Source organism: Conger conger, chromosome 5 (assembly GCF_963514075.1).
Source record: "Conger conger chromosome 5, fConCon1.1, whole genome shotgun sequence".
NCBI classification, from domain to species: Eukaryota; Metazoa; Chordata; class Actinopteri; order Anguilliformes; family Congridae; genus Conger; species Conger conger.
This window is the reverse complement of record NC_083764.1, coordinates 66840146-66857362: the sequence shown is the minus strand read 5'-3', so window position 1 is coordinate 66857362 and position 17217 is coordinate 66840146. Positions and strand designations below refer to the sequence as shown.

The 17217-nt window shown below is 43.5% G+C and overlaps 1 protein-coding gene across 1 annotated transcript; it reads right to left on the bottom strand.

Moving 5' to 3' along the window:
* Positions 1-14076: 14076 nt before the first annotated feature.
* On the bottom strand, positions 14077-16250 carry LOC133129005 (zinc-binding protein A33-like). Its single transcript, XM_061242809.1, has 3 exons — positions 16220-16250; positions 15031-15144; positions 14077-14600 (listed from the first exon to the last, which is right to left on the bottom strand). Exons 1-3 carry the CDS (start codon positions 16248-16250, stop codon positions 14077-14079), a joined length of 669 nt encoding a protein of 222 aa, XP_061098793.1.
* Positions 16251-17217: the final 967 nt, after the last annotated feature.

Sequence of the window (17217 nt, the reverse complement as noted above, 5' to 3'; positions counted from 1 at the left end):
ACCCTCCACACAGCCTCATTCAGACCCAGCTGAGCTCCACACAGCCTCATTCAGACCCAGCTGAGCTCCACACAGCCTCATACAGACCCAGCTGAGCTCCACACAGCCTCATTCAGACCCAGCTGAGCTCCACACAGCCTCATTCAGACCCAGCTGAGCTCCACACAGCCTCATTCAGACCCAGCTGAGCTCCAAACAGCCTCATTCAGACCCAGCTGAGCTCCACACAGCCTCATTCAGACCCAGCTGAGCTCCACACAGCCTCATTCAGACCCAGCTGAGCTCCACACAGCCTCATTCAGACCCAGCTGAGCTCCACACAGCCTCATTCAGACCCAGCTGAGCTCCACACAGCCTCATTCAGACCCAGCTGAGCTCCACACAGCCTCATTCAGACCCAGCTGAGCTCCACACAGCCTCCTTCAGACTTCAGCCTGTGAATACATACACTCACCCAGCACTTTATTAGGAACATTTACTTTATTACACCTACTTACTCATGCGATTATCCAATGCATATTTTAAGCAGTAGATCAAGTGTTTGTCTCGTAACTGGGCCCTTTCTCAGAACTCTAGTTTTCATGCATGCTACTAATTCTCATTTTTCTCAGCACACCTACTTGCAGTTACTTTAAGCTCTTAATATTCAAGAATATGATTATGATTACGTATATAGGAGGATATGCAGCATATATGATCACTTATGCAACAGATGTATATGATTTTAAAAAAAAACGGTTATACAAGAAGTAATAATGTAATACATAATAATAAAACAGCACATTTTTCCACATTTTTTTTTGGTGAGGGGGGGGGGGCATTTATTACACCCCAACTCATTACACACACACCAATGTACTTACAATACCACCATGTACCACAGTATTACTCATTACACACACACCAATGTACTTACAATCCCACCATGTACCACAGTAATCACTCTTTACACACTGTCGAGGACCCGGCCCTAGGCCCCCCTGATGAGAGATTGACGGGGGATGGGTTAGAAAGGAATGCATTGTTAACCCCTCGCACACGCCATCGAGGTGGTAGTAAGAACGCCCATAAGAAGAAAAATATGTGGTTCAGAGAATAAGCAGCCATACTTGTCAGTAGAGGAGTCTGAAGTCGGGGGACTTAGATTTAGGGTTTTAAGGAGCAAGGTTAAAGTTCTGACTGAGAATACCCCAACCCTACAGGGGAGGGGCACAATGCCTGGCTAAAGAAAAACAAAAATAAGGAAAACGGAAGGGATGTCAATACCGAAAGAAAATTAATAATTAATGGCGGATGATTTACACTCAGCTATTGGCTGGATGTCCTTTGTAAATCCCTTAAGGCGCCACAAAAAGGGGCACCTGAAGAGGGTGTTGGGATGGTGGCAGGCTTTAACGTCTGGCTTACATGAAATCAAAGTTTGGAGGAAGTCAAGGAGAGATTATGAAACTGACACAGACACCAGTGATGAATAGGTTCATTAAAAACAACATAAGGGCTAGTGTTTTTCCACTCATATATTAAGTTGGGGGAAATTCCCAAACCAGAGGGGCCCATGAAATAAAATATTGGGGACAGTTCTTTGGAGGTATGAGAAAATGACAATTGGAAAAACAGAAATAATTAATATGGTCATTAAAAAACAGGTTATATAAAAGATAAATGTCTTCCCGCTTGACATAATGGGGGCATTTCTTATCAAAAAAGGTACACTTTTGTATGCAAAAAAGATATATAAGGGATAAGTTTTTAGACCTTAGAGCAGGATCCCAGAATTTGGCTTCAGAAGATATCTACGAGCTGTTGAAGAGAGAGCAACGCAAGACAGTCAAGCTGGAGTGGCGCGCTCCCTCTGCGCGCCACTCCAGGATATGGATATGGAGAGAGGAGTGACGTACGCAGTGCGGACTCAGGTGAAGAAAGAGCCACGCAGAACAATTATAACCAAGCTGGAGTGGTAATTATAATCTATATTACTTGTAGAAGTAGGAAAAGTAACATATTATAAGTTTACTTTTATATATCTTTTATTTCTCATTAGGGTACTATATAAAGTAGAAAAATGTAGAGAAATTATCATATTTAGATAAATATAATATTATAGGAATAGTTTCTTTTTAAACGTCAAGAAGGGGGAGCTATAGGATAAGGCTAAGGCCAAAGAGGATGGATATAGGAAGGGTGTACCTTGATTTTTAAACATCGTGGTGGAAAGGTAATTTAGAAAGAGCTAAGAGGGGTATATGTAACTTGCATGTGATTAGCAAACTGCAAAAGATGATATGTACACTGTAATCTGTACAACTCTATTCTTTTGATTGATTATAATAAAATATATCTTACTATAATCATATGTGACAAAGAGTCTTTAGAGGAAATACATTGAATACAGGACATCGATTACCAGATTTGCATCACACCCTTCACTTCGAGACTGGGCTGGAAGTTCAGTAGAACTTACCAGGGCTCCAGGACGTTCGGAGTACTTGATTTCGTCCCCGAGACACCTCATGGTGAGGTACTGCTCGTGGGAACGTGAGGTCTGAGCTCGGCAAGGGGTCCGTGGCTCACGACAACACACACCAATGTACTTACAATACCACCATGTACCACAGTATTACTCATTACACACACACCAATGTACTTACAATACCACCATGTACCACAGTAATTACTCAGTAATAACAATGTGAGGTTATATCAGGGAGATCAGACATTTCTCATCAAGCATTATAGAATGTTTGTATTATATTTCAAATACTGTCCAAACTACCCCCTAACTCTGCATCTTCCGCCCTGCTTTCCTCTCTCCTCAGCCCTTGACTCTCTCTGTCCTCTTGTCTCCCGGCCTGCTCGATCCTCCCCTCCCAGCCCATGGGTTTCTGACCTTCTACATTCCTCCAGGCCCAGCCTACGTGCAGCTGAGAGGAAGTGGAGGAAATCAAAAGACCCATCAGACCTGTCTTCCGACCAATCTCCTCTGCTATCACCATCGCCAAAAGAAATTACTACCGAACAAAAATTCACTTAACCCTCGTCAACTGTTCTCCATTTTCTCCTCTCTCTCCAGCACACCTCCCCCACCATCTCAGGCCTCCCTCACTGCTGATGACTTCACAGTGTTCTTCCACAAGAAGGTCCCAGACATCCGCAGCACCTTCACAACCACCACCCCCTCTGTGCCTGCCTCCCTTTCTGTGCCTGCCCCCTGTTTCTCCTCTTTCTGTCCCCTTACAAATGCTGTTGTGTCTCACCTCCTGCTCTCCCACCGCCCTACTACTTGTGCCCTGGACCCTATCCCCTCAAACCTCCTTCAGGCAATCACACCTGACATCCTCCCATTTGTCACCTCCCTTGTTAACTCCTCTCTGTCCTCTGGCTGTTTTCCCTCATCATTCAAGAGGGCCTACATCACCCCGCTCCTAAAGAAACCCACTCTGGACCCCTCCTGCATTCAAAACTACCGTCTGGTATCTCTCCTTCCTTTTCTATCCAAATCCATTGAACGAGCTGCCTCCAACCAACTCTAGTGCAAGAAACATTGGAGTGGTGATGGACAACAGGCTGTCCTTCTCCGAGAACATCGCAACAGTGACCCGGGCGTGCAGGTTCTTCCTGTACAACATCCAAAGAATCCAACCCTTCCTCACCACCTACTCCACTCAGCTCCTTGTCCAAGCAATGGTCCTGTCCCGCCTGGACTATTGCAATTCTCTGCTGGCTGGCCTTCCAGCATCTGCCATCAGACCCCTACAACTGATCCAGAATGCTGCAGCCTGTCTGGTATTCAATGTTCCCAGACATTCACCTGTCACCCCCCTGCTCAGCAACCTCCACTGGCTGCCTGTTATGGCTCGCATCAAAAACTTTGGTGCTTACGTACCAGGCAGTTAAAGGATCAGCCCCAGTATATATTCAATCACTTATCAAGACCTATACACCAGACCCCTCCGTTCTGCCACTTTGTGCCGTCTGGCTCCTCCCCCTCGCCTCACCTGCACTTCCCTCTCACGACTGCTGTCTGTCCTGGTCCCACGGTGGTGGAATGACCTCCCTGTGGATGTCAGAATGAGTTTCTGACCACTTTCAAATGCAGACTGAAGACGCATCTCTTCAGGCCGCACCTTTCCCTCCCGACCTCACCACCATGATTAGCCTTGTATATGCCATAGACTATAATGGCACTTATATAGTTATATATGGACATCTTTGTGTTGTATTGTATTAGCTACTGTATTGTGTACTGGGGGTATTCTAGCTGCCAACTGTGGTATGCTAATTGGTAAGTTGTTGTACTCTTCAAGGGTTCCGATTGTATCTATATGGTCACTCTAGGACTCGGAACCGTACTGTCAGGTCCTCTTCACACTAGTTCCTGTGTTCAATCTGCACTTCATTATATGTCGCTCTGGATAAGAGCATCTGCTAAATGCCTTGTAAGGTAATGTAATGTAAAAAATAATAGACAATATTTTGTTAATGACATGTTTTTGTTCATGACACTTGTAGCAAACCCGCTCTGAGTTGAATAAATACAGTCCTTTGATTTCAGCCAATGTTTACCAACAACGCCACAGTGCTATTTTACATGTACAGACACCTCCAGTGGACAGATCTGCACAGTCCCCATAGTACTAAAGAAAGGAAACAGTCTCTCAGTGAAGGAGTGTTTATAAGTGTAGAGGGGAGTGCAGTTACTGGGGTCGAGGATTGACACCTCCCCCCTGTCCCAGTCCAGCTGCACTCTGACCCTCTGGAGGTTCCTCTGCACATTGAGGAGTATAGATGGGGTGGTCAGGGCTCTGTATTTTTTCCTTACCAGCCCTATACCGAACACTCCTCCTGCTGGGCTCAGATCCACACCCCCTTTCCTGTTGATGGACGCTTTAACCACACCGACCTGCCAGGCCACACCCCCCACTTCTACATCCCAGCAGTGTCTCCCTGAGCTGAATCCCTCAGAGCCCAGCACCCAACACCGCCCAACACATCTCTCTGGATTATCAGGAACCTGCTGTCTCTCATCACTGCGTCTCACACTGGTCAGATCCTCAGACAGTGAGAGTTTGGGATGTGCTGTGTTTGGGTCCAGAGTCACAGGAGCTGAAGGGACAGAGAATGAGACGTCAGCACTGATCTGCACAAAGGGAAACCGTCAGACACAATGGGCTCCTAATGATATAAACTGGCTTTCACAAGAACAACATTATAGCCTCAGATACAAGTGTGAGAGAAGCACCAGAACTAGAAGATTTGAATATTTCCTATGTCACACATAATCCCTGTAAGAGGGAGAAAAGCCTGTCTGTGTTTGTGTAGCTCCTGTCCTTCCCCTTAAATACAGTATCACTCTTAAAGCAGCATTTTATTATGAGCATCAGTGAGATTAAGGACTGGTGCTCAGTCTCTTCACTCCAGGGCTCTTACACAGGCAGGACCAATATGACTCTGACTGGCTTCATCAGCTTGTGGAAAGGATGCTGAAGATTCCCCCTGTACAGTGAAAATATGGAGCTCCCTACCCCCAGTACTCACTGTATTGAACAGTCCCCAGCATCTTCTCCCACACTCTGTACTTCAGATTGCCCAGGTGCTTGGCCACATCAATCAGCGGTCCTGAGACCTTCTCTGGATCCCCCAGTGTGCACTGGGCTCTGCAATAATATTCAGGAGTCACTTGTGCTGTGGGCGTGGCTTCATTACCATAGAAGATTATCAGCAGCAACATCAGATCTTCATTCTGTAAGAAAATGGCTCCATCCCTCCCAGCATTCTGCCACACAGCCCCACTGAGAGACACACACTCACAGCCCCACTGAGAGACACACTCACAACCCCACTGAGAGACACACACTCACAGCCCCACTGAGGGACACACACTCACAGCCCCACTGAGAGACACACACTCACAGCCCGACCCCACTGAGAGACACACACTCACAGCCCCACTGAGAAACACACACTCACAGCCCCACTGAGAGACACACACTCACAGCCCCACTGAGAGACACACACTCACAGCCCCACCAAGAGACACACACTCACAGCCCACTGAGAGACACACACTCACAGCCCCACTGAGAGACACACACTCACAGTCCCACTGAGAGACACACACTCACAGCCCCACTGAGAGACACACACTCACAGGAGGGGAGGGGGGTATTCATATTAGAGGGAAATAATATTCATTTTTTTAATGTTCTTCCATAGTCAGTATTTAAACTGCGATAGAGAGAGGCATTTCTAACACATTCCATAGTTCCTCACTGATAGAACGCTAAAGGCTAATACACTACTTTTGAAATCTGATGAGAGTTTGTTTACCTGTTTTGTGTGTCCTTGTAGTTCTGAAATAAACACACAAACACTGGGACTTGAAACACAGTAATCAAAACCTTGCACTCATGTATCAAACCCCTATACCATGGTTTGGGCATGTAAACACAAACACAATTATGACAAATGGCTTCTCAATATCTGTCCACTATAGCGGACAACATGTATGAAAGGGCTAGCCCTGTTATACATGTGTCCAGTGTGTGGATGTTGCAGAAAAACACTTTCCCTGCAAGACAATAATTATCCTGCTGGATAAAGCTTTGAAGAGATATTTGCAAGTTACATGAAAAGGTAGCTTAGAGAATATTATATTGTATCAATGAATGTGGGTGAGCATTAACAGCAGTCTGTATAGAGTCCCACAGACACAGAGTGAACAGGTCTTACCTGCAGGAATGAGACGTCTTCAGCTCCCAGCTCCTGTTCTATGGCTCTGATCTGTTCTGAAAGGGATGATATCTCTTCTGTCATCTTCTCAATCTTCTCCTTCATCTTCTGACTCTTCTGCTCCTCTTCCTCCCTCAGTGCAGTGATCCTGGCTGCCTCTTCATCTTTTAGGAACTGCTGAAGTTTCTCAAACTCCATCTTTATCTGTCTCTCTGTGTGCTGGGCCTGGCTCTGGAATAAACATTATTCACCATCATTTCAGCACAATCCAGTGCTGCATTTTCAACACTGTGATTTAAAGGCCTCAGTACAGTACCTTGATGTGTTCTGCTGTTTTATCACAGATTAGCTTCACTGCATTAAAGGCTTTTAGCTTCTTCTGCAGTGGGGCCAGTGCAGTCCTGAGTTTCTCCTGGAAAGAAATGACAGAGTCAACAATTTACTGAGGAAACAGACCCACAGTAAACTTCACTGTCTACACAGACAGCACAAGAGCCCCTGCTCAGACACAGGGGAGCCAAAATGGAGACTCCAGTCAGTTTGTGTATAAACCATGTGTTAAGTGAGACATACATATCTGTGCATTGCCTCCAATACAGGACAGATAATCAGGAATGACTACAGAAAATCACCACACAAACTTTCTGTCTAAGGGTCAGAATTTCCAAGAATGTGTAAATGAAATTGTTCCCAGTTTAATGTGGTGTTTAGTCTCTTTATGACACAGTGACCTGCCCTGTAAGGCCACATACGTACACTCAGTGAGCACTTTATTAGGTATTTATTAGACTTCTGCTGCTGTAGCCTACCCAGAGGTTTGATGCGTTGTGTGTTCATAGATGCTCTTCTGCATACCACTGTTGTTATGTGTGGTTTTATCTGTTAGATTTGTTATTTGTGTATATTTATTATTTGTCTGGTCCTCAGTTTAGTTATTCATATTTCATTGCATTTGTCTTCCCCTGTGATGTCTGTGTTAATGTTTTATGTCAGTCCCCTGTCTGTGTGCTTCACTATTCAGGTGGTTTTGGAATTTTCCGGTTTCCCACAATTCCTTCTCAGTCTAGTTTCGCTTACTTCCTGCTTTTTCTCCATTCATGTTTGTTGATAGCACTAATCTCCTAAAAACTATTAACATAGATTTTGTATAGTACTAAATTATATTAACACACTAATTGTCTGTCTAACTAACTAACAGTCACTAGTTTTAGGTAGTTTTGTAATTATGTTTTTTTATTTTTTTATTTTTTTAGAGAGAAAGAGCGAGAGAGAGAGTGGAGGAAGAAAACAGTATGAAGCCTTTGAGGGGAATGTAAAGCAAAACAGACAGAGTTACGAAAGACAACAATAAATGAAAAAAGAATAATAATGAAAATAATAATAAAGTGTGGAAAGAGTGACTTGTGTATACATATGAACATGCAGACCAATGGGCAGATAGACAGGAAGATGAACAGACAAACAGACAGGTGGACAAGTGGGTGGTTGTTGATTAGAGCCTTGAATGGATAGTATGGAAAAAGGGAGAGAAGAGGGAAAAAGAAGTAATCAATATTAATAAAAGTAATGATGGGGAAAAAATGAAATAAAATAAAAAGAACATGATGAATATAAATAACACATTCTTAAAGAAAAAAGATATATAAATAAAATATAAATATAAATTTTTGTTATTTTTAGTTTTGTAATTATGAAACGAGCAGACTAACTCTACCTTTACTGCTCTATAACTCTGCCTCCCTGTTCTATCTCTAACTGCTTGCCTTGATTCAGGGAAATGTTCGCACCTGCTCTACCCGATCACTAGTTCCTGTGCAATTGTCTACTCCCTAGTCCGGAGCCGTCTGTATTTGTGAATTGTACATGTAGGCCTTTTAGAATCCAGTCCGCATTTTCGTTCCTCCCTCGTCATTGTATTAATGAGCCGCTCTTGTTCCTCACCTGATGTTCATTTGTTAGATCATCTTCACTCCCTTGTCCCACCTAGTTTGTATCATCCCTCTGTGTAATTTAAACCCTGGTCTCAGTTGTATTCCTTGTCATAACGTTGATCTACATACTCAGAGTCGGTTACTTGTAAGCCTCTTCTTTAGAGATTCTTGAGACAATCATTTGCCTGTTTTTCTGAGTTTGCCTAGCCCCTTTGATTTGTTTGCAATTACGTTTTTTGTTTTTTTATCTACTTTCCACATTTATCGACTACACTCTCGCCTTGACTTTTACCCTGGACTGTTTTACGACTATTATTTTGCAAACTCGATTTGGCACTGTTATCTCTGGTCACCGGGCTTCTTGACATTAGACGGAATAAACAACATGTTCTGTGTTCAGAGATGCTATTCTGCATACCACTGTTGTAATGTGTGGTTATTGGTGTTACTGTCACCTTCCTGTCAACTTTGACCAGTCTGGCCATTCCCCTCCGACGTCTCTCACTAACAATGTGTTTTTCGCACCATTCTCTGCAATCTCTAGAGACCCCAGGAGATCAGCAGTTTCTGCGATACTCAAACCGCCCTGTGTGACACCAAATTCCATTTCAAAGTCACTTAGATCACATTTCTTCACCATTTGGTCTGAAAAACAGCTGACCCTCTTGACCATTCATTCAATTGCTGCCACATGTTTGGCTGATTAAATATTTGCCTAAACAAGCTGATGTAGAGGTCAGTGATCACTTGAATGTATATCTGACCATGAACTTTGACCCTCCTGTCCCATGCTGAGCACTGCTCCCTAACACAGCTCTGAGAATGTCTCCACACTCCTGCCCCTCCCTCCTGTCTCTCTGTCAGTCATGTGACACGTAGTGAGGAGCTCAAACTGCAGTCAGGCCTGAGAACTAAAATGGATCCTTTTGAGGTTATAACCCTTTGGAAATACAATAACTACTTCATTAGAAATTCTGAATCATGAAAAATATTACGATTCAATACTAATTCTATTTCTGGCACAGACATTTTTTGTTTTCAGTTAAGCATTTGATAAGCTTCACCAAGGTATCAGTAGATGACAGCACTACAAAGCACAATTTTTTCAAAATCTGATTATTATAATCAACCATAAATGTGAGTGAAATTTATAAACTATAAACAACCAATGAAAAATTAAATGATAAAAGTTATTTAAATCTAAATTGTGTTAGGAGACAGTTACCTTATTTTCATCTGCAGCCTCCTGAACTGGTCGAAATTTGTGGTTTTCGTGGTTTCTTGAAGTTTGACAAACAAAGCAGACAGGTATTTGATCCTCCAAACAGAAGAGTTTGAGTTTCTCACTGTGCAGACTGCAGAGCACTGGTCCTGCTTCAGCTCTGTGACGTCTCTCCTTTAAGAACGCCTCACAGATATTCCTCAGATACATACGAATGGGTGGACAATCCTTCGAAGATATTCTCCTGCAAACTGGGCACTCCTGAGATCCCTTCTTTCCCCACCAATGCTGCAGACAGGCCTCACAGAAGCTGTGACTGCAACTCAGGACAACAGGATCCCTGAAGATTTCAGAGCACACAGGACAGGAGAGCTCCTCTTCCAGGAGAGAAGATGCAGACGCCATTCCGTACCTGAAGCAGGTCTCGGTCTGCAACAGGTAATCAGGGCCACGCCTATAATCAGGCAGGCAGGCACAGTGTTCAGTGTTCAGTGTGCTTCCCAGAAGAAAATGTGAGCAAGACCAAGAAAACACAGCGAAAGTGGCTGAAAAGTCTTCGTGGAAGTAATGTTTATTTTCTCTTTATTATTACAGTTTTCTGCATTTACCCTTTTTTATTTCTTCTTTGCTTAAATTCTTGCTCATGTCCAATTCTCTTCCTCCCGTGCGGCGCGACCACAGTCTGTTCTCAGCTCAGTAATGGCTTCCGCTAACTCCGCAGTGTAAAACCCCATGAATTTAGCGAGGGCTGAAGGTATCAGCGTGCTCGTCCTTCTGGTGTTGCTGAAAGAATACTAATAGGGTTAAAAATTAGTGGCCCCTATGCGGAGAGTCTAGATCAGCCAATAAATAAACCAAATACAAAGACAGGAGTACCACTCTGCCTTCCGCTCTTTACTGGTCCGGGATGACCAAGAATCTCCCAAGAATCTCCACAATAGGGCCAATATATTCACCTTCGTTTATCTGACTCCATTTTAGAATAATAATTTAGATTAGTTATCCACATTAGGTAGATTTCTTATTGATAATTTTGACTTGATCGCTATAGGAATCCTGTACTGAGAAGAACTCGCTGAACAGTCCTCTGCTGGTACCACCGCATGTCACATCGCGTGTTATGTGCACGTCTCACAAACTGACTAGCTATCTGTAGTCATTACAGAGGTCGCAGGAATAGCTACTCTCGGGTATATCTGTTTACAGCCTAGGGACCCAAGCAGACCAACATAGCTACGGCTGTGCTCGACATGAATGAACTACCATGCGGAGGCGAGGGATTTACCAACATAGGTCTACGGGTGCTATACGCCGTGATACAGTAAGTGAAAATAATCATCCTCCCTAGACCAGTTTGAGGGGGTAAACCACGCATTCCCTGTGTAACATTAAGCGTCAGTAAGGAAAACCAAACAGATCAAGTTTTAACAATTTATTTTACCAGGCAGGTTACATACACATAATTACATACTAGTTCCAAATCAAAAAACATTACAACGGAAACCAAATTATGGAGTCTTAAAAGTCATACCTGGTAATAAAAGCTACATACGGGAGTCTGGCTACAGACACCCTGTACGTAGAAATTACGTGCACGGAGTGCACGGGAGGCTGATTGCATTCTCCCAGATTGCTTAGTTTACTGTCCTTAAATCCAAAATCTGGACTTTGATGTTAACCCTAAAAATGGGTCACCCATCTGTAATTTGGAGCCACGCCTCCCCAGGAAACGCAGGGGGGTTGAGGCACATGGCTTTCACTGGGGCAGAGCTCCACACAGTTTTCCCTGGTTCCTGGTTGGTTATGATGTCTAGGGTTTGCTGTTGCAGAAATAAAACCATTGCACCAGTCGCACTGAAACAATCAGAATAATACCAAACATCTAAACTGACTTTGTCATGAAACGTCCAGTGCTGTACACATCATTTAGTGACTGAGTAAAGAGGGAGAGAGCAATAAAGGGGGGTTCAGGAGAAGGTCAGGGCCTAGCAGGAAGTATTTCCTCCCACCTCCCTGTGCCGTAAAGAATGTTGCCCCGTCGTAACGAGTTTCACGGCTGGAGGCCTGAGTCTTCCCCCACAGGCTCCTGCCCGTATGGGTGCGGAGATAGTGGGGGTTAATGATGCATGCTCCTAAATTACTTTACAGCCACAAATTCCACAATACCAGAGGAAGCCAGCAAGCTGACCAGCCCTGAGTGATAATGCCAGATATAATAATAATATATAATAATATAATAATTTCCGTCTTTTAGTTTAGTCCGTTTAGTTTAGTTTTTAGGCGACTTTCCGCTGTTACACAAAATACAGCAAAGACCGTCCTTTGATCAGTCTTAAATGTTGTCGTCTTCAAAGTCAAGGGTTTTTCTCCATCGACTTTTCAAAAACTCCTCCATTTGTGAAATAGAGGCTACACATTGCAATCACATTAAAAGATACCTGGTGTAATTAAAGAGTAAACCTGTGAGAAACACTACTTCCTGATGGCACTGATTATCAGAGACACTTCCTGCAGGGGGCAGCATTGTGCCACTGAGGTCTGAGTGGCTGATGTGCCAGCAGGTTTCAACCAGCCATTACATTACATTACATTATTGGCATTTGGCAGACGCTCTTATCCAGAGCGACGTACAACAAAGTGCATACCCATAACCAGGGATAAGTACGCTGAAAGACCCTAGAGGGAAGTACAATTTCAACTGCTACCTGTACAACAAAGATAAGGACGAGGGCCTTTTTTTTTTTTTTTTTGAGAACAAACAAACAAACAAACAAACAAACAGAGCAAAAGTGACCAAAGTGAACTATCCAAACACTGCTTACCTAACCAACTAAAAATACCGATACACAAAGCAGTCACAGAGACAACAATTAAGGTTCACAGGGAGGTAGGGAGGGATGGGGAGAGGTGCTGCTTGAAGAGGTGTGTCTTCAGCTTGCGCTTGAAGGTGGGGAGAGATTCTACAGTTCTGACCTCAACGGGGAGTTTGTTCCACCACCGTGGAGCCAGAACAGACAGTAGTCGTGATCGTGAGGTGGAGGTTCAGAGAGGGGAAGGTGCCAAACGGCCTGTGGAGGCTGAACGAAGAGGTCTGGCAGGGGTGTACGGTCTGATGATTAACATTATAACATTGTGAGGTTATATCAGAGAGATCAGACATTTCTCATCAAGCACTTTAGAATATTTGTATTTAAATTTGACATAATAGATATTTTGTTCATGACGTGTACAAAAGGCTCAGGACTTATATTCTGTTTATTTCTCCTATTCATGCTTATGAACTTTTACCTACGTTAAGACGCGAGACCTATTGTTTACTTTTAGGCTGGCGCGCTGTTGAAGTAGCAACTTCATTGCTCTCCGTGTTGTCTGAGCAAAGTATACCCGGTAGTTTAAAGTGTGCGTCTATGAACAAAGTAAGTTTTCTAATATGAAGTTAAGGCTGTATGTTAAGCTATGAAATGTGTTGGGAGAAGTGAATTGCCTGTTGCTAGTTTAAGCGAGGGAGAAAAATGTTAGCACTTATAGCATTTACTACCGTGTTGGCTGACGTTATTATTAGCTGCTAAATTACGCGTATTGTGCCAGCACACAGACCTTTATCCGGCGCATATATGCCAAATGTGTTATTTGGTTTATCTGTATGCTTAGTTTGCTTAGTACTGTGTAAGGACATAGTTTACTGGTATTATCTAGCTGGTCATTTGCCTGCTTGTTCCTCGGTGATGCTGCAAGTTGACTAGCTCGTTAACTATGACACATGCATGCGTGCTACGTTGTAGCCCTATGCTTATTATTATTTCTCTTTATTTTCAGAACCACACTAGCCATCTACTCAATGTAGAGAAGGAACACACACACTGGAATATACACACACCTTGTTGCACTGTGATATCTTGTGGATAATACAAGTGATTGCATCCAATCCCGTCTCCTCATTCTGTGTCCTCTCTCACATGCGCCCCTCCTGCCCTGAACATTCTGGCCTTGAAGTAGTGTTCTGGCCGACACTCCAGATTGTGTGCGGTGTTAAAATACAAACAGCCCTATACAGTCCTACCCATCCATAGAGTCTAACCCATCTACTAACCCTCACCCACATGACGTGTTTTTGTTTATGTCATTTGAAGTCAACCTGATCTGATAAATACAGTCCTTTGATTTCAGCCAATGTTTACCAACAATCCCACAGTGCTATTTTACACTTACAGACACCTTCTGTGGACAGATCCGCACAGTCCCCAGAGTAAAAAAGAAAGGAAACAGTCTCTTAGTGAAGGAGTGTTTAAAAGTGTAGAGAGGAGTGTTGTCACTGGGGTCAGAGAATGACACCTCCCCCCTGTCCCAGTCCAGCTGCACTCTGACCCTCTGGAGTTTCCTCTGCACAGTGAGGGGTGTAGGTGGGGAGGTCCGGGCTCTGTATTCCCCACTGAACAGTCCTATACTCCACACTCCTCCTGCTGGGCTCAGAGCCACACCCCCTTTCCTGCTGAGGGACTCTTTAACCACACCCACCCGCCAGTCCTCACCCCCCACTTCTACATCCCAGCAGTGTCTCCCTGAGCTGAATCCCTCAGAGCCCAGCACCCACAACCACCTATGAAATCTCTCTGGATTATCAGGAACCTGCTGTCTCTCATCTCTGTATCTCACACTGGTCAGATCCTCAGACAGTGAAAGGAGTGGATGTGCTGTGTTTGGGTCCAGAGTCACAGGAGCTGAAGGGACAGAGAATGAGACGTCAGCACTGATCTGCACAAAGGGAAACCGTCAGACACAATGGGCTCCTAATGATATAAACTGGGTTTCACAAGAACAACATTATAGCCTCAGATACATGTGTGAGAGAAGCTAAAAGAACTCAAAGATTTCAGAAGTCACACATTGTATAATCCCTGTAAGAGGGAGCAAAGCCTGTCTGTGTTTGTGTAGCTCCTGTCCTTCCCCTTAAATACAGTATCACTCTTAAAGTAGCATTTTATTATGAGCATCAGTGAGATTAAGGACTGGTGCTCAGTCTCTTCGCTCCAGGGCTCTTACACAGACAGGACCAATATGATTCTGACTGGCTTCATCAGCTTGTGGAAAGGATGCTGAAGATTCCCCCTGTACAGTGACAATGTGGAGCTCCCTGCCCTCAGTACTCACTGTATTGAACAGTCCCCAGCATCTTCTCCCACACTCTGTACTTCAGATTGGCCAGGTGCTTGGCCACATCAATCAGCACTCCTGAGACCTTCTCTGGATCCCCCAGTGTGCACTGGGCTCTGCAATAATATTCAGGAGTCACTTGTGCTGTGGGCGTGGCTTCATTACCATAGAAGATTATCAGCAGCAACAGCAGATCTTCATTCTGTAAGAAAATGGCTCCATCCCTCCCAGCCACACAGCCCCACTGAGAGACACACACTCACAGCCCCTCTGAGAGACACACACTCACAGCCCCACTGAGGGACACACACTCACAGCCTGACCCCACTGAGAGACACACACTCACAGCCCCACTGAGAGACACACACTCACAGCCTGACCCCACTGAGAGACACACACAGATATTTAATCATATGAGAGTTTACTTACCTATTTTGTGTGTCCTTGTACTTCTGAAATAAAGAGAGTGTTAAAGATTTTTTTCACATTTCTACACACAAACACTGGGACATTACATTAATGTGTCAAACGCCTATACCATTTCTGCAAATATTAAGCACATTCTCTGAGTTTCCACTCAGAGCACAAATCCACTCAAATCACACTTTTTGAAAAACTTTACACACAATTCTCTACTTCTGGCACAATTCTCATGAATGTAATTTCTTGTATTCACATGGAAAGCACTACTATTCAAAATGCTAAACACAAATGACCATCTGGCCAAATTACCTCCTCACCAGTTTAGACACTCATCACATAAATCACAACTTACACATGAATAAAAGGGCCACAGATATGTAAATCACAACTTACACATGAATAAAAGGGCCACAGATACGTAAATCACAACTTACACATGAATAAAAGGGCCACAGATACGTAAATCACAACTTACACATGCATGAAAGGGCCACAGATACGTATGCTCTGCTGTATTGGTGAACAATGGATGCCAAAGCTGCAGTGAGAGTCAGAGTAAGAGATGGAGGAGGGGTAGGAGTTCTCCAACACCAGGCCAACCCTGGACCCTACAATACTGCCCATCTGATCACCTTTTGGCCACCCTCCACAACATCATGACTCCACCAGCACAGATGAGCCAGAGCAGCCCATGTGGGTTATCATCTGGGACAACGTTAGTTTCCACCGGGCTGCTCTGGTCCACAACTGCTTCCTTACCCACCCTGGATTTTCCAACATTTGTCTCCCACCATATTCTCCATCTAATGGAAGAACATTTCTCTGCATGGTGATGGAAAGTCTAGGACCAGAATCCACACAGAGATGCCCCTTCTAAAGACAAAGGAGGAGTCATGTGGTGGTGATCCTACAGAAGCACTCCAGGGTTGGATACCTCATGCCAGGAGATACCTTCCACTGCCTGGCCAGGGAAACATCACCTGTGATGTGGATGAGATTCTGTGGCCAGACAGAACGAACGACAGGATGCAGCCAAAATGTGTTTTTCTTTCATTATGATTCATTATGATGTTATAATTTAGCCTACTGTATAAAGTATTTGTAGAGAACACCTTGAACACCAAGAGCATGTGTTGAAAGGTTTTCATTACTTTTGGGAAAAAAAAGATTTTGTTATTTTTTTGGTGTGTTTGTAGAACATGTTACTGTAGTATATTATAAAATACTGTATAAAACAATCAGCTACTGTCCATAGCTTGTATGTGCAACACTGAAAATGCAGAAGCCGTAAGCCCACTGATAAGTAAAACTATTCATAATCGTGTTTTTCATTTATCAAATCTGTGTTCAATAAGTGAGGTTTATTCACGATGCATGTGTGTGTCATTTTCACACTAATGTGATTTGGAGAAGTGGGAATATGGTTTCAACAGAAAAGTTTCATTTAGCCAGAGATTTGTGGAGTTTTTCCAGCATGGTTAATGGTATTGCAGTTTTTAGTTTCAGAACTTGAGGTATGGTTTCAGAAAACATGTGTAAAGAATAAAAAAACCCTGAATTATCACTGTAGCGAAAACTCTGTCCTTGAACACTGCGTTGGACACCACATTAATAACTTTAAGTAACTTTATATATGACATGACATAGAACAAGTGTAAAATGGTGTAAAAATATATTTATATAAGTTACATATACTATAGTGGACACCATGCATAAATATATATATATATATATATATATATATATATATATATATAAAGC